At 49.5% G+C, this 25271-nt stretch overlaps 1 protein-coding gene and 1 long non-coding RNA gene across 3 annotated transcripts in view; one reads left to right on the top strand and one right to left on the bottom strand.

Annotated features, from left to right (window-relative positions):
* THSD4 (thrombospondin type 1 domain containing 4) overlaps window positions 1–25271 on the bottom strand; it is a 449507-nt gene that overhangs the window by 331408 nt on the left and 92828 nt on the right. For both annotated transcript variants that reach the window (XR_014150837.1, XM_081838819.1), the window contains exon 5: window positions 12625–12724. Coding sequence is in view for 1 of the 2 variants with exons in the window: in XM_081838819.1 (XP_081694945.1) it covers window positions 12625–12724 (100 nt within the window). In the remaining variant the exon portion in view is untranslated. The remainder of the gene's footprint in view (window positions 1–12624; window positions 12725–25271) is intronic.
* Window positions 16018–17164, top strand: LOC309329019. The gene is made up of 2 exons (XR_014151022.1): window positions 16018–16053; window positions 16838–17164. It is a non-coding gene; the product is annotated as an uncharacterized lncRNA (long non-coding RNA).

The following is a 25271-nucleotide window of genomic DNA, read 5'->3' on the forward strand; positions in this document are numbered from 1 at the left end:
CCAATGTGTGCCAAGTCAGTGCCCTTGAGAAAGCTGGGAGGCAGTGATGGCCACCAACTTAGATGGCTTTAAAAGAGGACTGAAAAGGTTCATGGAGGAGAAGGCTATCAAGGGCTGCTAGTCATGATGGCGATGCTCTGCCTCCATGCTCAGAGGCAGCAAACACTTAGGAATAGCAGTTGCTGGAAAGCACAGGAAGGAAGAGCACTGTTGCCGTGGGATCCTGCTTGTAGGCTTCTCACAGGAATCTGGCTGGCCACTGCGGAACAGGATGCTGGACTAGGTGGGCCACTGGCCTGATCCAGGAGGTTCTTTTTATGTTCTTAAAGCTCCTTGACGTCATGAAGAGGCAATCAGCCCAGCCCACTTTGTGCATGCATTGCTCTGCTTGATCCCAGCACCATTGCTACTCTACTGCAGCATTTTTGTTGTGGGACCGATACCAGGCAGAGCAGTGAGCAAGGAGTGGTCAAGTGTGGCTGCCACGCAATGAGCCCACCCAACACCTCCTAAGCTAACCTACTGCTCTCCCGTGTGGCAGAAGACTCAGTCCGTCCAGCTTCTGGGGAGGCTACATCTTGTCCTTCACCTTGGGCAGGAAAAGGTCTTGCACTGGCCAGGCAATGGAACTCATGCAGCCAAATGCCCTGGGAAGGAAGCGGGGAGCAGCTACGCCCCAAAGCTTCAATACATCTTTCATTAAGGGCACAAAGAAAATCATCTCATAATATAATTTTCATTGTTATCAACTTGTACAGAGTCAGCCAGCCCCACAGAACTGCCGCCTAAGGCAAAGATCAAGATAATGCCATCCCACATTCCACCAACAGAATCCCACTGGACTGGTACCAGTGCCTTCTCGGTAGTGGCGCCTGCCCTGTGGAATGCCCTCCCATCAGATGTCAAGGCAATAAGCAACTATCTTACTTTTAAAAGACATCTGAAGGCAGCCCTGTTTAGGGAAGTTTTTAATATTTTAATATTTTAAAAGTTGGTTGGAAACCCAGCCAGATGGGAGGGGTATAAATAATAAATTATTATTATAATTACCATAATCGTTCTTCTGTGCTTGCAAGCTAACTTAGGAAACAGTGAGGGGCCTGCTAGCACCCCGGCATCTGCTTCACCCCGTCTAACAGTAGGGCTGGCGCTGTTAAAACATCTGCGCTAACTGCCCATCTACTACCAAGACAGGTTCAAGGTCCTTAAATTAATTTCGAAAGCCCTGAACAACTTAGGTCCAGGGTGCCTAAGGGATCCTCTGAACCTTTCTATCATAGCTCGATCACTCATTCTGCTTCAGTCTCTTCAGCCATATTATTCTCCTCTCTCATTAGCAAAGTGTGAGGTTCCACTATGCCAGCATCCTTCACTGTACAGTGGTGCCCCGCAAGACGAATGCCTCGCAAGACGGAAAACTCGCTAGACGAAAGAGTTTTCCGTTTTGGAGGTGCTTCGCAAAACGAATTTCCTATCGGCTTGCTTTGCAAGACGAAAATGTCTTGCAAGTTCCTGCGGGGTTTTTTCCCTTTTTTCCCCCTTTTTCTAAGCTGCTAAGCCGCTTATCTGCTTATCCGATAAGCCGCTAAGCCGCTAAAAGCCGCTAAAAGCCGCTAAAAGCCGCTAAACCGCTAATAGCGCTAATCCGCTAAGCCGTCAATGGGCTTGCTTCGCAAGACAAAAAAACCGCTAGACGAAGAGAATCGCGGAATGGATTCTTTTCGTCTTGCGAGGCACCACTGTAGATTCTAAATTGATAGGGTTCTTCATTCCTGAAATATGGCCCCTTTTAATAAATACAAAAGTTTGTATTGGAGCAATAACAGATAAAACATGGTTTAAAACTGGAGCTGCACCACAGCAAATGAGGGAGAATAAAACTGCATGCCTTACATGGTCACACAGAGATAATTTAGAGGCGGGGAAGGTGGTAAAATTATTTTGAACTCCATCGTTAGGGCTTGGCTGTAAATTGGGTGAGGTGCCCTTCCAAGAGTTCCAATTCAAACAAGAGGTGTAAAATCTAACCCTTTCTATAAAGGATTGCGTTGTTCAGGAGAGTGAAACAGAAATGGTAGAAGCTATACATTGAAGCCTGCAAGCTTTCTTTCCTGGCACCATAGAGAATGAGTCATGGCTGGTGAATTGTGGGAAAGAGGAGGTCCCCAAAGTAGCACACACAGTGTTATTGCTTCAAGGAGCAGCAGCAGACTCTGCCCACAGTATGGAACCAATTACCGTCTCTGTGCAATTACAACATGGCCTAGACGAGCGTTCCTTGGGGCCATCTTGCTCAGCAAAGAAGTTGGCATGCTCACTCACTGTTCCCATGTGCGTACACACAGGCCGTTGAAATACACAGTTGTGAAAATGACTACTTCCCTTAGGCTGCAATCCTAAACCCACTTAAGTTGGGGAGTAAATCCCATTGATCTCAGTGGAATTTACTTCCAAGGAGACATGTATAGGATTACCCTGCAAGACTGCTATGTCCCCTTCTATAACACGTGTGACAGAATTTTGATAATCCCACCAAGAGGAACTGTTAAAGCTAATTTTTAATAATCTTGTAGCATTATCATCATATGCTATCATTATGACAGCTTTGTGGCCTACTCAGTCCTGATAGTTTGGGGCAAGGCTCACCAGAACTAGGGTTGCCAAAATTGTTGAAAACTCCAAAAAATGTAATTTTTTGATTGACTTGCCTAAAATTCAGGACAAAGCGTCACCTTTCGGAAATTCCTCCCAGACATCAATTCCACCTCTGAAATCCCAGTTGTTATGTACTGAAGTTCTCACCCTGGGCCAGCAGGGGGATACTGTAGATAGTTTTCACTCAGGTCCACGTCAGTTATTTTAGGCAGGAAGCCCTGGGTTGTTGTTGCTACAATGTTGACAGCCGGCTGCCTATAAAAGCAGGCCGGCTGAGCTGTTTGCTCTTCAGTTCTGCCAGCGTACAAATAAAGAGCTGCTTTGGAGAAATCGCAGTGTCGTCTGCTATGTTCGCCCACAACTTAACACTGGCAATGAGGATGGGATGGATGGACATCAGAGCACAGCCAGATGCAGCCACCTCTGAGCAGAGCTGAATCACTGAGCTGAATCACTGAGCGAAATCACTGAACAGAACCAATTCAGAGCTGACTGTTCTGGCTAGAGCACGGTGTTCCATCCATCACCCTTCACGCCGGCATCGGAATCATGGCTTCACTTGTGCCTCTACCGCCGTTTGCGCCAGCCTCTGAATCATGGGACTCCTACCTCGCTCGGTTCGACTGCTACCTCCAAGCCAACGAGCTGTCGCAAGTATCACAGGAGTGTAAGCCTCTGTGGGCCTGACGTGTTTGAGACGGCCCGAGCATTGGTTGCGCCTGAAGCAGTCCAGGCAACACCGTGGGACACGATCCAAGAGAAGCTCCGCAACCACTACGCACCAAAGCCGTCCAAGATTGCTGCCCGCCATGCGTTCTATCACCGGAACCAGGCAGAGGGGGAGTCAATCAACAACTACAGCACCGCCCTGCGACAGGCTGCAATGCACTGCGAGTTCCGAGACTTAGACGATGCCCTGATGGATCGAATCGTCTGCGGGGTCCGGGACATCCATCTGCAACGGCGTCTCCTCGCCAAGCCAGACCTCACGCTGCAGAAAGCCATTGAGGAGGCTGTGGCCTCAGAAGCTGCTGAACGCTCCGCCCAGGAGATCCGCAAGTCCAGCAGCCCGCGTCTTGCTAGGGAGCCAGTTCCGGTGCATCATGAAGAGGCCAGCAGTGATGAGGCATCCTCCAGTGAAGACGATGATGTGCACCAGACAAAGCGGGAGCGCAGGAAGTTCCAACAGAAGCCCAAGGGCCAACCGGAATGTGCCGGCTGTGGAGGGAACCATTCCCGTGCCAAGTGTCGATTCAGAGACGCCATCTGTAGGAAGTGTTCCAGAAGGGGCCACATCGCTAAGGTCTGCCGATCGGCTCTGTCTGACACCCCCCCTTCACCGACTCGCAAGTCCAAGTCTTCACTCCAGTCTGCCAAGGAAAGCTGTTTCGCTCTCACCAACTGCCGCTGCCCGTCTGGAACCACGATTGGCCAAACCGACTCACCTACGCGACGCAAGCTGAACGTCACGGTGCTCATTGAAGGAGCTCCATGTGACATGGAGATCGACACCGGGTCTGCCCTGTCCATCGTGTCTTGGAGCACCATCAAAAGACTGGTACCCAGAGTGTCCAAAAGGCAACTCGACTCTCACCGCGTACACCTGAGAGACTACCAGGGAAACGACATTCCTGTGGTAGGCGTTGGCCGGTTCCGGATCGCCTTCAAGGATTTTTCGGGCCTGCTCCGGTTGGTGGTGGTCGAAGGTCAGCGGCCAAGCCTCCTAGGGCTAGACTGGTTTGATGCCCTCGGCCTGGAAGTCACCGGCATCAACTGCATCTCTAACGCAAAGACTGAGGGTCTGGTCAAAGACTTTGCCAAGGTTTTTGACGGCACTTTGGGGCAATATACAGGTACGCCCATCTCCTTTAGCCTTGATCCACAAGTCGCCCCCATCAAGCTAAAGCCACGCCGGGTTCCCTTTGCTCTCAAGGCTAAGGTGGACGAACAACTGGACAAGCTGATCGCCCAAGGAGTTTTGGAGCCGGTTGACCACGCCAAGTGGGAAACCCCCATCGTCACGCCTGTCAAGCCAGACGGGTCGGTGAGAATCTGCGCTGACTACAAGTGCATGATCAACAAGGCACTTCAGCAGCACGCTTATCCGGTTCCTGTTGTCCAACACCTGCTGCATTCCCTGGGTGAGGGTAAGGTCTTCGCTAAGCTGGACCTTGCCCAAGCCTATCAACAACTGCCCGTCGATGATGCCACTGCTGAAGCCCAGACGATCGTCACCCACTGAGGGGCATTCCGTTGCCACCGGTTGCAGTTCGGGGTGAGTGTGGCTCCTGGCATCTTCCAAAGCCTTATGGAGCGTCTCCTGCAAAGGCTTCTGGGCGTGGTACCATATTTTTATGACGTCTTGGTGTCTGCAGACTCACACCAGCAGCTGTTCGAGCGCCTCCGCACCGTGCTGACCAGGTTCCAGGAGGCCGGGCTCAAGGTAAAGAGGGAGAAGTGCCAGATCGCCGTTCCACGGGTGGAGTTCCTGGGCTATCTTATCGACGCCTCCGGCCTCCACCCGACCACATCCAAGATCCGTGCTATCCAGCAGGCCCCCATCCCAAAGAACAAGATGGAGTTGCAGGCGTTCCTGGGGCTGCTGAACTTTTATAACATGTTCCTGCCCCACAAAGCCACGGTGGCTGAGCCTCTTCACCGACTCCTCAGCACAAAGACGCCTTGGTCCTGGGGTCATCGGGAGACGGCGGCCTTCAACGCGGTCAAGGCTCTCCTTTCATCAGACCATGTGCTGGTACAGTACAGTGAATCCAGGCCGCTGGTCCTTGCCTGCGACGCCTCACCTTTTGGCATCAGCGCTGTCCTAAGTCACCGTTTTCCAGACGGAAGAGAAGCACCTCTCGCCTACTTTTCCAGGACGCTATCTCCGACGGAATGGAATTACAGCCAGCTCGACAAGGAGTATTAAATCCAAAAGTATTAAAAGAACTGGCAGATGTGATCTCAGAACCACTGGCAGTCATCTTTGAGAATTCCTGGAGAACAGGCGAAGTCCCGGCAGACTGGAGGAGGGCAAATGTTGTCCCTATTTTCAAAAAGGGGAAAAGAGAGGACCCAAATAATTACCGCCCAGTCAGTCTGACATCAATACCAGGGAAGATTCTGGAGCAGATCATTAAGCAAACAGTCTGTGAGCACCTAGAAAGGAATACTGTGATCACCAATAGTCAGCATGGATTTCTGAAAAATAAGTCATGTCAGACTAACCTGATCTCGTTTTTTGACAGAATTACAAGCCTGGTAGATGAAGGGAACGCAGTGGATGTAGCCTACCTTGATTTCAGCAAGGCATTTGACAAGGTGCCCCATGATATTCTTGTAAAGAAGCTGGTAAAATGCGGACTTGACTATGCTACCACTCAGTGGATTTGTAACTGGCTGTCTGACCGAACCCAAAGGGTGCTCATCAATGGTTCCTCTTCATCCTGGAGAAGAGTGACTAGTGGGGTGCCACAGGGTTCTGTCTTGGGCCCCGTCTTATTCAACATCTTTATCAACGACTTGGATGATGGACTCAAGGGCATCCTGATCAAATTTGCAGATGACACCAAACTGGGAGGGGTGGCTAACACCCCAGAGGACAGGATCACACTTCAAAACGACCTGGACAGATTAGAGAACTGGGCCAAAACAAACAAGATGAATTTTAACAGGGAGAAATGTAAAGTATTGCACTTGGGCAAAAAAAATGAGAGGCACAAATACAAGATGGGTGACACCTGGCTTGAGAGCAGTACATGTGAAAAGGATCTAGGAGTCTTGGTTGACCACAAACTTGACATGAGCCAACAGTGTGACGCGGCAGCTAAAAAAGCCAATGCAATTCTGGGCTGCATCAATAGGAGTATTGCATCTAGATCAAGGGAAGTAATAGTGCCACTGTATTCTGCTCTGATCAGACCTCACCTGGAGTACTGTGTCCAGTTCTGGGCACCACAGTTCAAGAAGGACACTGACGAACTGGAACGTGTCCAGAGGAGGGCAACCAAAATGGTCAAAGGCCTGAAAACGATGCCTTATGAGGAACGGCTAAGGGAGCTGGGCATGTTTAGCCTGGAGAAGAGGAGGTTAAGGGGTGATATGATAGCCATGTTCAAATATATAAAAGGATGTCACATAGAGGAGAGAGAAAGGTTGTTTTCTGCTGCTCCAGAGAAGCGGACACGGAGCAATGGTTCCAAACTACAAGAAAGAAGATTCCACCTAAACATTAGGAAGAACTTCCTGACAGTAAGAGCTGTTCGACAGTGGAATTTGCTGCCAAGGAGTGTAGTGGAGTCTCCTTCTTTGGAGGTCTTTAAGCAGAAGCTTGACAACCATATGTCAGGAGTGCTCTGATGGTGTTTCCTGCTTGGCAGGGGGTTGGACTCGATGGCCCTTGTGGTCTCTTCCAACTCTATGATTCTATGATTCTATGAGGCACTGGCACTTGTGGCTGGAGTGAAGAGGTTCCATGAATAACTCTATGGCAGGACTTTTGACCTCATCACGGACCACAAGCCGCTCCTGGGCCTCCTCGCTGGTGATCATCCAACTCCACCGGTCCTCTCGCCACACATGCTGCGATGGACTGTTTTCCTGGCTGCCTACCACTACCGGCTCGTGCATCGCCTGGGGAAATCGATGGGCCATGCCGACGCCCTCAGCCGTTGCCCTCTTCCAGCGTTTGTGGAAGACCCGGCTCCACCTTCATCGCACCTCCTGATTGAGGATCTTCCGGCAGCACCTGTATCGGCTGCCACTGTGGCCTCCGCATCTGCCCAGGATTGCACCATCAGCTGGGTGCTCAACTGGGTGTGGAGGGGGTGGCCACAAGGGCCTTTTGCATCGGAGTTCCAGCCCTTCGCAACCAGACAACATGAACTCTCGGCTCATTGCGGCTGTCTGCTGTGGGGAGACCGCGTCGTGATTCCCCAGGGACTCTGTCATCGTGTCCTGGAGGCTCTGCACATTGGCCACCCGGGAATTGTCAAAATGAAGGTGTTGGCTTGGTGTTACGTCTGGTGGCCTAACATGGACGATGCCATCACTGCCTGGGTGTCCGCCTGTCAAGCGTGCCAAGAGTCGAGGCCTGCACCACCAGCAGCTAAGGGACACACCTGGGAGACGCCAAAGACACCCTGGTCGAGGGTGCACATCGATCTGGCTGGCCCCTTTCACGGCCGGACCTTTATGGTAGTGGTGAACGCCTATTCCAAATGGCTGGAGGTGGCCCTGATGCCCTCCACCACTACCGAGGCCGTCATCCGGGTGCTGCGAGGCCTGTTTGCAACGCATGGGTGTCCTGATGTCCTTGTCTCTGACAACGGACCGCAGTTCACGTCAGGCACTTTTGAGCGGTATCTTTTGGGACTGGGCATCCGCCATGCCCTAACGGCACCCTTTCATCCATCCAGCAACGGGCAAGCGGAGAGAATGGTGCGCTCGGCAAAAGAGGCACTGGCGCGCCTGGACCGGGGAGACTGGCACGAGCGGGTCGCCGAATACTTGTTCATGTAACACATCACCCCTCATGCGGCCATAGGGCAGAGTCCTGCTGAGCTGCTTATGGGCCGCCGCCTCAGGTCACCGCTCGACCGGCTGCACCCGGACTTTGCCGTGGCCGAACCCCCAGGCTGTGCCAACGCGCCACGGTCATTTGTTCCAGGAAACCAGGTCTTTGCCCGGAACTATGTGGGGGACATTCCTTAGGTGCCAGCCACAGTAGTGGGAGTCACCGGACCTCGCTCGTACCAGGTGGCACTCGAAGACGGACGCTTGTGGTGCTGGCACATAGACCAGCTTAGGCGCAGGGTTGGGGACTTGGACACTACCGTGGTGCCTCCAACTGCGCTTGTGGCTCCAGAAGAGACACTTACAGATGGCGAGGCTCCACCTACACCTCCCTCACAAACTGCCAGCGTGGAGCCGAACCAAGCCGCTTCAGAGGGTCTGCCAGACTTACCACAGACTCAGACCACTCCACTTGTGGAGGCTCCACCCACAGCAGCGGATCCAGGGGATTTGGTTTCAATGCCACCTAGGGTCGCACCACTGCCTCAGCAAGAATTGTGTGGCCCGAACTTGGCTACCAGTCCCCGGCGGTCTGGCAGAGTTCCCAAGCGCCCAACTTATTTAAAGGACTATGTCGTTGAACATGTATCACTGTTGGTCTAAGTATGGGAAATGTAACCGATATGCTTTTGTGCCTAATTGAACCATTACGTGTAGTGCTGTATATAAGGAAATCATTACGATTGTAACTAACGCCTTATCTCGGTGGGGAGGGGTGTTATGTACTGAAGTTCTCACCCTGGGCCAGCAGGGGGATACTGTAGATAGTTTTCACTCAGGTCCACGTCAGTTATTTTAGGCAGGAAGCCCTGGGTTGTTGTTGCTACAATGTTGACAGCCGGCTGCCTATAAAAGCAGGCCGGCTGAGCTGTTTGCTGTTCAGTTCTGCCAGCGTACAAATAAAGAGCTGCTCTGGAGAAATCGCTGTGTCGTCTGCTATGTTCGCCCACAACTTAACACCAGTAATGTCAGGCAAAATCAGGACATATGGCAGCCCTACCAGAACTCAGCTCTGGCCCCTCTCAGGTGGGTGCCATTGCCATTCTAAGAGAACAAGGGAGGCAAGTTCACTGGTCAGTTCTGCCACCTCTTTTTTTAAAGAAAAATAGCAATGGTTTGGGGGAAGGTTTGGGAAATAACAGCCAAGTTTCTGCAACATGCACTGAGGATTTGTGAATGTTACACAACATTAACTTGAGTGTTAGATGCAGATTTTGCTGAGTGACTTTTTTGTACTGATCCTTAATGGAATATATGGCAATAACAGTTTGAGAACTGATTGCATGAGCAACACAGCAAAATTATCAGTTGTGACACGAAGGCCAGGATAAAAAGAAAGGTTCCCACATTGCTTGAATGTGGCCAGTGTGGAGGCCAACCAAACTTTATTCAGGAGGGAGCTCCATAATCTGGGGGACACCACCAAGAATGCCCCGCTCTGCTTCACGAGCCAACTAGCAGTAACTACTGTTGGGACAAACAGGGCATTCCTGGCTGATCTTAACAGTCAGTTGGGGCAATAGCGGAGAATGCTCTCCTTAATGTCTTTGAATCCCAAGTTGTTCAGGGCACTTTACACAAAAATTAGCACCTTGAATTGGACCTCTCAGCTCACTGGCAGCCAGTGTGGAGATTGAAGATCAGGGTAATATGATCCCCACCCCTCGCCATCTGTGAATAACTGAGAAGCGGCATTCTGCACCAGCTGCAGATTCCAGGCTGTCTTCAAGGCTACCCCCACATGGAGTGCAACTGTAGTAGTCTATACAGGAGGCAATTAGTGCCTTTGATCTGAACCAGTAGAATTCTTCTTACGAAAGTATGTAAAGACAGGAGGTGTCTCCCGTGCGCATGTAGGCTCTCTCTTCAGACATTCAAACCAATATATATACATCAAGGGTAGAACATGCTGCCAGCATGCTGCTCCCCACCCCAAAGATGTGCTAGTTTTACACAGGTCTAAGTTTCACACAGATCACAGGTGTGACCCACAATGTCTTCCATGTCCTTAAAAGCCCTGACTTGGCACTAGGGTGATTTATGAAAGAGGTCCAGCGGACTGAGAGAACGTGATGGGATGCATTGTTTTCCTCCCTGCCTGAGGTTGACAGAACACAATGGGCCATGCTGTTTTTCTTAAACACATTTCAGCTGTGTTTATAAGAGGATAGGAAGAGAGGCCTTAACAATATGGAAGCATCCTTACATTCAGAAGGGCAATATATATATATATTAATCAGGGTTAGGAGCAAATATTTGACAAAAATCCATAGCTGATCTGTTCTCTCTCTGTGTGTGTTCTCTGAAAGCACAGAGGAAGGGGGCCTCTCCTGATCTGGTCTGCTGGTAAGAGGAAAAGTACCATAACTTCCTGCCAATAATAAGAGAGGTAGTTGATTTGTATTTCTTGTCAGCAGGTATCTAATATTAACCTGCAAGTGTTTTTACACATCCTTGGAGGAAACTCTATAAGAATATATTACTGCAGGGGCTTCAGAAATGTACACTCAAGCCCTGCCAATGCTTTGCAAAGAGAAAATAATCAACATCTATATCGTACCTTTTAATTAAATCTGTTTCTAAGCAAATAGGTCAGCCATGAGGCTTTAAAAGCAATCCGAGTCTCAAACACACTGACTTCCAACATTTATTCCTCCAACAGACTGTATTGCATAGCACAGTATGATTGCACTTTTTGTACAGCGCCTTAAAAAATTGATTTTATAAGGCATTAAATAAATAAATAAACTAACTAACTAACTAACTAACTGATTGTAAAAATGCAGGGACAATATACCTAGCACCAGTTTCACAACTGAGAGTAGTCAATCAGCCAAATCATTGCACACTAGGTTACCAGTATTTGTATCAAAAGAATCATGGAGTTGGGAGGGATCTTTTAGGTCATCTTGTCAAAGGTCCCATTTGCACCATACATTTAAAGCACCATGATACCACTTTAAAAAGTTGTGGCTTACCCCAAAGAATCCTGGGAGCTGTAGTTTGTTAAGAGTGCTGGAAGCTGTTTGGAGACCCCTGTTCCCAGGGCCAGCCCATGCATGAGCAGGAGGCAGCTGGCACAGGCAGGGGTATTCAGAGGCTGCCTCTGCCAGAGTGATCCCCCACCACTGCTGGAGAAGTAGCCGTGGCAGCTTCCAGGTTCCAGTGAGATCCTGCAAGTGCCCACAAGATCGCACAGAGGCCTCACAAGATCTCGCCAGAAGCTGCAGCTGCCTGACCCTGGTAAGCAAGGCTTGGTCAGGGGTGGCAAGGGGGCAGACAGCACGCACCCAGGGTGGCTCGTTCCCATTTCACCTCACATGGCGAAACAGGATGCCCCCCCCCCGCTTGTTTCCCTAGCAGAGCTACACTTCTTAGAATGGTTCAACCCCCCTTCCCAGAGCAATCTGGAAACTGTAACTCTGTGATGGGAATGGAGAACTCCTAAAAAGCTCTCAGCTCCCTGAACAAACTACTGTTCCCTGTATTCTTTGGGAGTGCTAAAGTGGTATGAAATGGATGGTTGGGCTTTGGCTTCATGCAGGAAGCCCAGAGCTGGCGTATCCATATCAGATGGTTGCCCAGCTTCTGCTTGAAGGTCTCCAACAAAGAGAGCCCACCATGACCCCTCCAGGATCCCACTGCCAAAGTGATTGTACTGTTGAGACACTTCTCCTGACATTCAGCTGAAATCTCTCCTCCAGTTACTTAAGCCCATCAGATCCACCCTATTGTCATCGGGCAACAGAGAATACGTCTCTTGGCTCTTTCATGAAATAGCCCCTGAACACCCTGCATTTGGGCTCAGAAAGCCAAAGAGGTCCTATTTTAAGGAGTGACCTCTAAAATATCACACCCATGTTAATCCACTGCATTAAAAAATACCCCAAATGAAGAGTCCTGTTAATCTTGAAGATTAACACATTTGGTGTGGCAGAAAGTGTTTAGATACCTCTCCCTTTCCTTGATGGAGAAATTTATATGGTGGAAGGGATGTAAAGCAAGACGCCACAGACTTTTGAGGTGGTGGTATGGCAGCCTGCTGGTATTCAAGACAAGAATGGCATCCCTTGTTCCACCTGCTTTTGCCTCTGCTTCCACCCCCCCCCCCCCACCCCAGCAGGCCCTTTGGTTCCTCCCCCTTGCTTTAAAGTCTGCTGCAGGATATGCTGGGGGAGTGAAATGTTCCCCACTGGTTTCCACTGTTTTGTTTGAACTATTTATTCTGCTTTTATCTTGTGTTTTTATCTTGAGAACCTCCCTGAGAGGTTTTGGTGAAGGGTGGTATATAAATATTATAACAACAACAACACCAAAAAACCACATCAGTTGAATATTGTGTGGCGGGACAGTGAAAGCCACACCATGTTGCCCAAAGGTAGAAACTTCCCTTACCTTCCGCAAAAGGTTCCCACTCATAGAATCTTCCCATAAAAGGCTTGTTGTTGTAGGAGGAGCACTGCAACTCTCTGATGTTTCTGTTCTCAGGACACGCCTGTCAAATAAGGAAGAATTAGATCAGAAACATGTGCAATTGACATGACTGCTGACATTCTCTCATGCATTAATGATAGATCACATCTGGAAGTGTGATCTCCAACAGAGGTGTAATCAATTATTTGTGAGATATCAATTTTGGTGCATCAGAGCCAGGGCTTCTTATACATATGGAAATTACAAACAGGCTACGCTAGTATTATGGGAAGGTTTGCTTATTTATTGGCTTTCAAAAACGTTCTCAGTGTTATTATTGTTATGTGTTTTTATTTATATGGAAAAATCAGTAAAAACATTTTTTTAAATATGTTGGATTTCAAACGTACATATTCAGGAAAAAACATAATATCTCTTATATGTTTGCATGCAACTCAGTTAAGACAAAGGGAAGTCAAAGAAAATGCATAGTAAGATATCCTCTGTGACATAGAAACAACAATATGCCACAATATATTTAAGTTATGTACAGATTATGGGGCAATTTATTACAGGTCTTGGTGGCTACTGTGGATTTCTGTGTCTCCCCACCCCCACCCCCACCCCCACCCACAGTTTCTTACTGTCTTGGAAAGCTGTAATCAGAGGCAAAGGGGTGGTTGGAAGTGGGGTGCTGCTTAACCCTTTCTACTCCTGCTATTTGTTTGTTAAGCCCGCCCACCAGCAGCAGCCATTTTCCCACTTGTAGGTGAAAAGTATTTGACCCTCAGCACATCTCTCAATCTACCGCTTCTCTTCAAAGTAATTTACTAAAATGCATTTTGAAAACTACCTCTGCAGACCTGTCCATTGTTTGGAGCTTTTTGGCCAAGTGCCCTGAAAATGCCACCACTCTCCCAGACACTTGTGAGTTTAGACTGGTTGGATACCTGCAAATGAGCACAGCTGTTCCAGACCTGTGCTGAGATGACACACGTTTGGAAAAGGAGCCACGTGGGTCACTTTCTAGCCAAAACAACCTCAAAAAGCAATTAGAGCCCTAAGTCCTTGCACGGTCTAGCTTGCATGGCCCTCTAGAATCTGGCAAAAAACGCTCCCACCCACCACCCACCCCCAGCCACTCTAGCTTTCCTGGATTTCCCCAGGTCAGGCATGGGTTTGCCGGCTTAACACTCATTAGGATTTCTGGAAACTAAATGCAAGGAGTGAAAGGGAGGAAAAAACCAGCTGATGTATCACTCCAGAAAAGTCCATCCTTCTGTGGAAATTATAAATTGGGTGAGGGGGAGGTCTTAGTCTTACTCTTATATTTCCCCCAATAATTTTGCTCAGCTACAACCTGCAGCTGACCAGCTGCATCCTGGCTCATGGAGGACCCCAGTACAAACTAGGAATGGGGGAGGGATTTGATTTGTTTGTACTTTAATAGGAAACTACCCAATTTGCACTTCTTGAACCAGTATGCAAACTGAAACACATCTACCCTTTCATTGCACTTTGCTGAAATTTGCAGTGCAGTTCTCCCAACCAAACTATGCGGACACAAATGCATATATTCATGAAAACAGCAGGCACAAATGTATTATATTGGGAGGGGGGAGGCCATCTCGGTCAGCTCAGTCAGGGGAGCTGCTGGGCAACAGAGTGGTCGATAGACCAGCAGCATCCCCAACCTGTCCTTGCAGCCTAACACGAGGTGCAGACCTTTGAGGCCCTTCCCAAGTGTTATGTACTGAGTTGAATGGGATCCAGAATGCAGCAGTCTGGTCCTAGAACAATAGGATTCAGAATGCAGCAGTCTGATTGGTCCACAGGAGCCACCCAATCCAGCTCCAGGTGGAAGAGAATCCGCAACCTGATTGGCCTACAGGAAAATCCTGGAATTAGCCAATCACGTGGGGCCCATTGTGTAAATAATGTATATAAGGCAGACATTCGGTGGGAACTTCCATTCCTCCGCACCACTATGAGCTGAATAAAGAGCATGAAATCCACTCTCGACTCCAAGTATATTTCACCAAGGTCAGAGGTTTTCTGGCAAAGGAAATGGTGCTTTGTGGGCAACAGCACACTGCCAGCACCTGTCAAACCCCAGCCTAGCCTGGTGCTTTACAGAGTAGCCAGGTGGGCACAGCTGTTCAGCAACTCAGACAAATAAATTGTCCATTTCAAAAGCCTCCCTTTTTGCAAGGTTTTGACGCAGCCTCTTTCTCTCAAGGCATCTGCTACCTTTCTATGCTCATAAGATATATTGAGAGATTGTCATTTCCTTCACTGCTTCTTCAAAAACGGAGAAAGAAAAACCCTTGGGTCAACCTCGTCCAGCCTTGCTGATTGGTATGTGTTAAAAGTTTTCCCAGGTAACTACCTCCAGCCATTCCTTTGCTGTTAACCTCCTAGGGTCACCCTCCCCACCACGACTATCACCTGTGAGTTACCGTACATTAAGTTACCAGAATTTCTCAGAGCTAAAACACACGGGACAGAACTGGACTGCTGGCTGTGCTGCAACAATGCAGTTAATGCCTAGGAACAAAAGATGGACCTTCGATTCACCAACCAGTCAGGAAGGATTGCTGCACACCTGAATTCACCCGACCCATGTGACTTGGATCACTGGAATGAGGCTTTCCACAGGTGCTTGTAGCAGCTGGTAGCTGCTATGCTCATCTAAGCATTGTTGGGATGAATCCATGGGACACAGAACCCCAAATCTCTTCCTAAATGCCCCAAGTGTTTCAAGTAATAAATTTTGAGGCAGGGGGACTCTGATCCTCGAAAGGACCTTGATAAGATGGTGTTGTTTAATAAATATAGATATATCCACACACACACTTTTTCTTTGTTTTTTTAATATCTTGAAATACATTTTTTATATCTTGAAATACAAAGCCTGAGGAATGGAAAAGGATGAGGGGCTAAATTGCTGGCCCTTGGAAGAATGGAAGAAAACCAGTTGGCAGGGGTAAGATGGAGAGATTCCTCTGCTCCCTTCTCAGATGCTCTGGGCATAGGGATTAATCTGGAGTTTGTATCGCTGCCAGGAAGTCTGGGAAATAGAATGCCCTGAATCATTTCATTCACTCCATTTTCCAGGCTCTCTGGGAGCTACGAATTCACACAAATGTATAGGACTTCCTTCATTCCAGTTCTCCCTCCTACCAACCTTACCCCAACTTAAGAATGGTGCATTTTAGGAAAAACAGGGGTCACTGGAGCCAGGTTGACCCCACTCCCAAGCCAGGAGGCTTTTGGTTCCTTGTTTTTCAAACAGCCTATGCCACATGGTGTCACAATAGTGAAATGATAGAGAAGCAACCATGACTAGCAACCCAAAAAGGATGCTTGGGAAAGGCTTAAATGAAGCTTGATGGAAATCACCTCCATGTGGTAAGTCCTACATCAGGGATGGGGAACCTGCACCCAAACTCTTGACGGAAGGCGCTGGCACTAATTGCGCCCCCACAAGGGATGGGAGTTGACCCCCCCCCAATCCCATATCGCCCCGACCCAAAGGACCTCTATCTTTGAAGGATTTAACTTCAACCGGCTCCCATGTAGCCATCCAGCCACAGCTTCCAGACATCTGATTAGTGTGTCTGGGGCCGAGCCGGGATGACTGTCCATCAACAGATAGAGTTGGGTGTCATCAGCATACTGATGGCAACCCAAACCAAAATCTAGACAAGCTGGGCGAGGGAGCGCATAAAGATGTTGAAAAGCATCGGGGAGAGAATTGCGCCCTGCGGTACTCCACACACCAAGGAGTAGCATGATGACAGCTCCCACCCCCATCCCCAGCGCCACCCTCTGTTCCCGACCAGAAAGGAACGAGCGAAGCCATTGAAGGACTGTGCCCCAAATCCCCACGTCGGCGAGGCGGTGGTCTAAAAGTTTGTGATCGACCATGTCAAAGGCTGCTGAGAGAATCAACAGCCCCAACCCGCCTCGATCTAGCTACCTACGGAAATCGTCTGCTAGGGCGACCAGAGCTATCTCGGTCCCATGACCAGAGCGTAAGCTGGACTGGAATGGATCTAGAGTCGATGTATCATCCAGAAATCCACCCACCAGTTCAGCAACCACTCTCTCAGTCACCTTACCCAGGATCGGAAGATTCGAAACTGGGCATTAATTGGATAGATCTAAAGGATCTAATGATATTTTCTTTAAGAGCGGACGCACCACTGCCTCCTTCAGTTCCCCTGGGAATGTCCCGGTGCCAAGGGACAAATTGATGATCTCACTGAGGGGGGCCCGCACCTCATCTGATCATGCTCTAATCAGCCAGGACGGGCACGGGTCGAGAGGACAGGTGGTGGGCTTTCCGACATGGAGGAGTCTGTCCACATCGGCTGAGAGTGTCCTGTCAAAGTGGTCCAGTAGTGGACCTAAGGACAGTCAAGGGGCCTCCAGTTCCATTATTGTATCCAAATTAGTAGGGATGTCACGGCGGAGCATCAGGACCTTCTCTGCAAAAAAAGCTCACAAATGCCTCACAGCTATGTGCCTGATTCATATTTAATTTTGGCTGTCCCTCTAGGGACATTGGAGAGCACATTATACTAAAAAGTTGCGCTGGGAGAGAGGTAGCGGATGCAATGGAGGCTGAGAAGTAGGATTTCTTAGCAGCCTTCGTGGCCATCTCATAGATTTTCATAAACACCCTATAAGATGTTCTTGAGGCTCTGTCACAGGCATCCTGCCATACTCGTTCTAGCCGTCTGAGGTCCCACTTCATTTTCCAGAGCTCCTCGGTAAACCAGGGGGCCCAGTTTCTGCAGGGTCACAGAGGGCGCCTAGGTGCGATCTCATCAATGGCCGCCAAGAGCCAGGTATTCCAACCCTCAACAAGCTCAGTCAATGAGTCACCAGGGGGAGCAGGATCCATCAGCCTCCGCGGGTGAGCCCAAATAGGCTTGTCACCTAAGCAGGGTAGGGGCAGGAAGCCAATCCTGGCTTTCAGAACATAGTGATCAGATCATGGCACCTCCATAGTGGGGGACATGATCACATCTATGCCTGCGCCGAAGATCAGGTCCAGCGTGTGGCCTGCTGGATGTGTGGGGCCCAAAACAAACCGGGAGAGCCCTAGTGTCACCATGGAAGACACCAGATCCAGAACCTGCAAGGAGGGGGAGGCTTCAGCATGGGCACTGAAGTCCCCCAATACCAGTAGAGTGGGGAACTCCAAGGCCCAGCCGGTCACCACCTCCAGCAGGTCTGACAAGGTGGCTGTTGGTGCACTAGGTGGCCAGTACACCAGCCAGACAGCCAAGCTCTCCTCGGAACCCCACACCAGGCCAACACATTCAATGCCGGGGATCGATGGCAATGGCAGAGCCCTGATAGAACAATCTTCCCAGATTAACAATGCCACCCCTCCCCCCCTGCTCTTAGTATGCGACTGGTGGAGGACAGAGAAACCCAGAGGCACCATCTCTCATAAGGTAACTATTTCCCCTTTGTGCACCCAGGTCTCCGTCACACAAGCCAGGTCAACCCCCTGCGAGGTAAAGAAATCTTGCAGGGTGGTGGTTTTGTTGCCTATAGAGCTGGCATTGCACAACACCAGTGAGGGAGGTGGGTAGTCCTTGCTCACCCTACCTTTGTCCCTCAGGATGGGGCGCAGACTGGAAGGGGATGAGCATATCCATATCTCATACCCCTTTGCCTATAAGATCTGCCCCCACCGCCATACCTCCCTTGCCCTTCCATGGTAGTAATTCCAAGCTCCATGCTTGCCTCCTTTGATAGCATTAGTGTTATTATTCGAGCCTTGTAAGCTGTGGTGGTGAGTATAGGGCCCACCCCCAGGTCCAAGATGGGAAATGGGCTTCAAGGAGGAGCAGTCCTCCCCAATACTCACAGGCAGATCAGCAGCAGCAATCCCCTGAGGCCTTTTTTACACACATACACACACGCAAAAGAGAACTCCACATATATATGGAGTTCTCTTTTGCTGCATCTGTATCTCTTTTGCAGAAGCAGTGACTATTTCCAGAAAAGAGGCAGCCTCAGATGGCCCATTTAACATCACAGTTCAGATTCAGGACTCTGAAATAAGTCAGAGGAGAAGGGTCATGCAAATTCACACCCAGGCTGACCCCCTTCTTAAGTATTCTCCCCAACTAAAATTGCTATGCACACGTCAAGCACAGGCAGCTGAACTTGGCCAGTCTTCCCAGATCCTTGAAGGCCAATAGCAGAAAGCAAATCAGAGGGAATAAATTTGGAAAACAGGAAAAAATGTTCCTGTCGTCGTTTTTCCAAGTTTCTGTTGGAGCTCAGTTCACAGTGAGATGCAGAAGCAATGACGTCTTTGTCTTGACTATCCCGTGGATCTTCTCTGAATGATCCCAGTCAGGCATCAACTTGAGGCCACTGCTATTTCGAGCAAATCCTCTAACTACTTTTACAAACCCGTCCAAATATCCCTTGCCTAGAAAGTCATATTTATAGAAAATGTGTGTAATGCAAGAGGCACTTGGTTAAAGGGAATGAAAAGTTATTTCCATTTGACAAAAACTGGCTGATGGTTTGCAGGCTGTCCAAGCTCTAATCACCGTCTGGCTCCTCCATTGGCTGCACCAGGCAAAGGTGCTTAAAAATCAGCATTCCCTAACCAAGTGCCCTACAGATGTTTCTGAACTACCAGTTCCATCATCGCTGACCATTGGCCATGTTGTCTCGGGCTGATACGAGCTGAAGCCCATCAACATCCAGAGGGCACCAAATTTAAACAGGCTGATGTAGTGCCATTCCATTTATTCTGGGAAAATAAATATGGTGGCCCCCAAACAAGAGTGTGCCCTAGCAGTCCCCCCCAAAAATGGGCAACATACCACCACAAAATATGAAAGAGGAGGCCATTTCACCTCCTGTCATTTCACCTCCTCCAGTCCAGGTGTGGATTGGTTTTGCAGCTGACCTGAGAAAATTGAGTGGCATTGTGGAATAATGATCATGTTCCAAGAAACCATTTTGGACTTCAGTAGGGTAGAGGATCAGAGCTTTGGGGGAGCAACAGCAATATTTTAAGCAAGGTTTAAACTCCTGTATAATCTTATTTCATTAACAAAATTTGTATGCCACACCATTGTAACAAAACCTCTAAGCACTCTACAATATTGAAATTATTAATTTTTTAAAAAGTAAAAATTATTAAACAGCATTTTAAAAAATTAAATTACTAAAAAGAATTGAATTAGGAATACTTACTCATGATTGTGGTTCCACCCTCAAAAATGCAACCCAAGCCTGCCCAGAGTTTTCTCTGGGTGGTAACAAGAAGTGCTTATCGTGAGAAAAAATATAATATAAATAAAGGAGGCAAGTGACATGAGGAGAAGAGGAGGAGGATTACACATTCCTTGGCTGAGAAGCTTCGGAGACTCCAAAGCCAGGGACACAGGCAGTTGGCAAGAAGGATCTTGTTGACTTCTTCCTACCTGCAGATAAATCAAGGTCTGGCTTGTTTGGTGACGCCAGGAACTACTGTTCCCTCAGCAAGGTCATCAACCTGCAACATGAATGCTACAGAAATGTAAGGAATTTGCGGCTCACTCTCCTGTCATGAGGAGGATAGGCCTGAAAAGTAGAATCATATGAAGAGACCCCATGGTTCATCTAGTCCAACCCCCTGCAATGCAGAAATCTCGGCTAAAGCATCCATGACAGAAGGTCATCCAGCCTCTCCTTTAAAACCTCTAAGAAAGGAGAGTCACAACCTCCTGAGGGAGACCGTTCCACTGTTGAACAGCTCTTACTGTCAGAAAGTTCTTCCTGGTGTTTATTTGGAATCTCCTTTCTGTAACTTGAAGCCATGGATTCAAGTCCTACCCTCCGGAGCAGGAGAAAACAAGCTTCTTCCTTCTTCCATGTGACAGCCCTTCAGATATTGGAAGATGGCTCCCATATCTCCTCTCAGTCTCCTCTTTTCCAGGCTAAACATACCCAGTTCCTTCAACCATTCCTCATAGATGCCATTGGACTACAACTTCCACCACCTCTGACCATTAGCCACATAGGCTGGGATGGATGGGAGTTGCAGTCTAGCAACATACAATGAGCCAGGTGGCTGTTGAGGGGAAACACCTCTACCTGAGGCCTGGAGAAAGAAAGCTGCCACCAGTCAGCAAAGACCGTACTTTTGCAAAGCACTCTCTATAGGGGTGGCCCTTGAGTCCAGTCCAGGAGCTACAGCTAGTGCAGAAGGCTGCAGCTAAACTGCCGGTGGGGGCAGATGACTGATGGCATGGGAGTCCCATGGGACACCTTTGCTAAAATATCTGCACTGGCAGCTCGTATGCTACTGGGCAAGGCTTAAGGCTCTTATGTTATGTTAACATACAACACCCTGAATAACTCAGGTCTGGGGTGCCTTAAGAATCACCTGTCTTAGCCTGATCACTGAGATCATGCAAAGGAGCATTGCTATTTGTCCCCCATGTTACAGAAGCAGGGAAAGCAGTTATCTGGAAAACATTCACTATTTGCATTCTGGACGAGTAGAAAGAGTAGCTTTGACTCTTAAAAATTCCTACAAGGACAGTGTCAGGGAACTGCCATCGGAGAGACAGGTGGTGGACAGGCTCCAGGAGAATAGGAGAGAATCTGCAGCAGAAGAGGGAACCAGCAGGGGGAGTGCAGGAGTCACAGCGGAGGGGAGGCTCTGGGATGCTTCCAGTGAGAGTAGTGGAGAGGTAACGGGACCCCCGTTGGGAACTCCCACCCTTCGCCGGAAACTGTCACGCAGAGAGTCACGAAGGCGCATGTCCGTCAAACAGCTTTTATGTTGGCGTAAATTCCGTAGACGCCCACTGTCAGATTCTACCAGCGACTGACGGAGTCATGCTTTGGGGGCTCCGTTAGTGCATCGGTTTGGATGACCAGCCAAACCCCAGAGGGATCAAGCTTTTACGCACAAGCAGCTCATTATCCCATCACAGCAATCTGACAGTCTTTGAAAGCAGCTTGTGCAAGCAGAAGGCATCATGAGCGAACCAGCCGGAACCGGAGGAGCAGGAGCTGGAGCTGGAGCAGGTCCAAGCCTGGAAGAAAGGTACAGGGCGTTGGAGGTCCAGCTGGCGCTGCAAACGGCGAGGCTCGAGGAGAGGAGGGCTCAAGATGCAGATAAGGGGAAGACCACCCCACTTGCCAGACGGGTGCCTGGACTGGTGCAGAAATTTGGGGGGGATCCCCGGAACTATCAAGCCTTTAGGACAGAGATGCAATATGCTCTCAATCTACTGTTTGATGACTTCCCCGACGAGAACTCTAGAGTGGCGTACGTGATTGGCCATCTAGAGGGAGGGGCGAGGGACTGGATTCGGCCCCTGATGGCAGCCAATAATGAAATCTTAAAGGACACAATGAAGTTTTTCCGTGCCATGGACTTGATGTTTTCCAGCGAGATCGAGCAGGGAGTGGTGCGCAGGCAGTTAATGGCGTGTAAACAGGGGAGCCGATCTGTACGTGAGTACTGGACTGAGTTCACCATGCTGATTCATAGACTTGGGTGGGACCTTGCTAGTGAACCTATTCAAATGCTGTTTGAAGAAGGTCTCTCTCCGGCAGTGAAAGATGAACTTTCCCGGGCGCCTAGGGCGGAGTCTATGGATCAGCTGACTAAATCAGCGCTGTCCATAGGGGCACGCCAGGAGGCTAGAGCTATGGAAAAGCGGGAAGGAAAGGGGGAACGTTGGAAGGACTTCCGCATTCCAGAGATTCCGGAGCAGCCTTTCCCGCCAGCAGAGCCGATGGAACTTGGAACAGCGCACGCGCGCGCAGTTTCAAACACCAGTGAAGGGCGGAAGAAGGAGGGAAAGAGCGGCAAGAGATGCTATCTCTGCCAACAGCCAGGTCACTTTGCCAGAGTCTGTCCGCAAAGGAAGGAATGGCAAGGGATGGCGGGAACTGTTGGGGGGAAGGAGGAAGGAGAAATCACGGAGCAAGTAAAAGCCAACGCCTGGTTGCCAACATCAGGGCACAGCAGCCAGGCCAGGGAGTAATGAATGTGCCCACGCCGGAACCTCCAAGACCAGCGCTTGTGATAGAGGTGTTGCTGGAACTGGCAAACGGACACCCACTGAAGATAAAAGCGCTATTGGATTCAGGTAGCTCATGTAATTTCATGAGCAAAGAGTTTGCAGCTGAACACCAGATACAGACTATCCCATTGAGTAAGCCTTTGCAGGTTACCACAATTGATGGGAGGGAGCTGTTGGGAGGAGAAGTGAGCCAACAGACTGTACCAATGATAATGAGGGTGGCACGACACACCGAACTGATAGCGTTTAACGTAGCCACCTTGGGAGGAGCTCCTATTATCTTGGGTATGAGCTGGCTGGCGCTACACGATCCGCTAGTAGGCTGGCATCAGAGAGTGGTTTCCTTTGGATCAGCACATTGCCTAGAACACTGCAAGGAGGGAGAGGCTCAGGCAGGCGCCAGGGCCACTCTAGCAGGGATGGAAGTGATGGACAAGGGGAGGGTGCCACCACAATACGCTGACTTGATTGACGTATTCAGCGAAAAAGAAGCAGATAAACTGCCCCCGCACAGACCCTTTGATTGTCAAATTACCTTACTCCCAGGAGCACAATTGCCAGTGGGCAAGCTGTATGCAATGTCAGACAGTGAGATGCAGGAGTTAAGGGAGTTCATTGACAAGAATCTCAAGCGAGGTTTCATCAGAGAGTCACGAGCGGTGGGGGGCAGCCCAGTGTTCTTTGTGGACAAAAAAAACACGGGCAAGCCCAGGCTTGTATGTGATTTCAGGGCCCTAAATGCAGTGTCAGAACCAGTGACTTTCCCTATGCCTAGAATTGATGACATTCTAACACAGGTGAGAAAAGGGAAAATTTTTACCAAGCTGGACCTTAGGGGGGCATATAACTTGATACGTGTGAGAAAGGGGGATGAGTGGAAGACCACTATGTTCACCCCCTTGGGGGCCTTTGAGTACCTCGTTATGCCTTTCGGATTACAAGCGGGCTCCGCCTGCTTTCAATCATTCATGAATCACGTCCTGGGGCCACTGCTCTACAAGAACTGCGTAGCGTTCTTAGATGACGTCCTGGTGTACTCAGACAATGAGGAGCAGCATGTGCGAGATGTAAGAGAGGTACTGAGCAAGCTGCGAGAAAACCGGCTGTGGGTGAAACTGGAGAAGTGTCAGTTTCATACCAAGGAGGTGGAATTCCTGGGGTACCGGTTGTCTGACAAGGGATTGGCCATGGATCCCAGCAAGGTTCAAGCGGTACTGGAATGGAAAACACCAAAGACCAAGAAGGACGTGCAAAGGTTCCTGGGCTTCGGAAACTTCTATAGGAAGTTCATCAAAAACTTTGCCCATTTAACAGCGCCCATCACGGATTGTCTTAGTAGCAAAAAGAAATTTGTTTGGACGGGAGAAGCGCAGAGGGCGTTCGAACGCTTAAAGCAGGCGTTTGCGTCGGAAGAGCAACTTTTGCACATGGATCTACAACAACCAATGAGAGTGGAGACTGACGCGTCAGACCGAGCGGTGGGGGCCGTTCTTCTCCAGCCGGGAAAAGATACGTCTGAATGGAGACCGTGTGCATTCTTCTCGCGGAAGTTGAACAAATCCGAGAGGAACTACACAGTGTACGACCGAGAACTGCTCGCCATTCATGAAGCATTCCGGAAATGGCGGCACTTGCTGATTGGGGCGCAGCACAAGGTTCAAGTCCGAACTGACCACAAAAATCTGGAATACTGGAGAACAGCCCGAGTGCTGAACCAGAGACAAGTGAGATGGGCCCAGGAGTTCTCCAAATTCCACTTTGAGATTCGTTACGTGCCCGGCTCCGAGAACGTGAGGGCGGACGCTCTTTCCAGGAAACCTGAGTACTTAGAGGGGGAGGGAGCGCCTGAGGCAAGGCATGTAATCCCTGAAGACCGCTGGGTGTGTGGGGCGGCATTGGTGGGGCAGAGGGAACGGATAGATGGTACGGAGAACGATGAATACGCCCAAGAGAAACTCAGAGAGCTCCGGAGGACAGAGGAGAACACAGGGGGGTTCGAAGAAAAGAACGGGGCGTTGTATTACAAAGGGGCACTGTACATACCCGACGGGGAACTGAGGGGCAGAGTACTCAAGCAGTTGCATGACAGCCCCACAGCGGGATATTTTGGACAGCACAAAACCATGTGGTTGGTTACCAGGGAGTTTTGGTGGCCCAAGGTGAGGGAGGACGTACGGGAATATGTCAGGGGTTGCGACAGGTGCCAGCGAGCGAAAGGAGAGAGGGTGGCGCCAGCGGGGCTATTACAACCCTTACCCACGCCCGAAAGGCCATGGGAGGCAGTATCCATAGATTTTATGACGGACCTGCCAAAATCCAAAGGCAAAACAGCTGTCATGGTGGTGGTAGATCAATTAACCAAGATGTGTCATTTTATAGCTTGTTCACATGCAGTCACAGCGGAGGAAACCGCCAAGTTGTTTGTAGAACATATTTTTAAGTTGCATGGCGCCCCCTTGAGGGTTTTGAGCGACAGAGGGAAACAATTTACTTCCAGGTTCTGGAGGAAACTTATGAGCTTACTGCACGTAGAACTCAATTTCTCAACTGCCCGGC

Source organism: Podarcis erhardii (assembly GCF_964252035.2).
Source record: "Podarcis erhardii genome assembly, chromosome: 14".
Classification (NCBI taxonomy): Eukaryota; Metazoa; Chordata; class Lepidosauria; order Squamata; family Lacertidae; genus Podarcis; species Podarcis erhardii.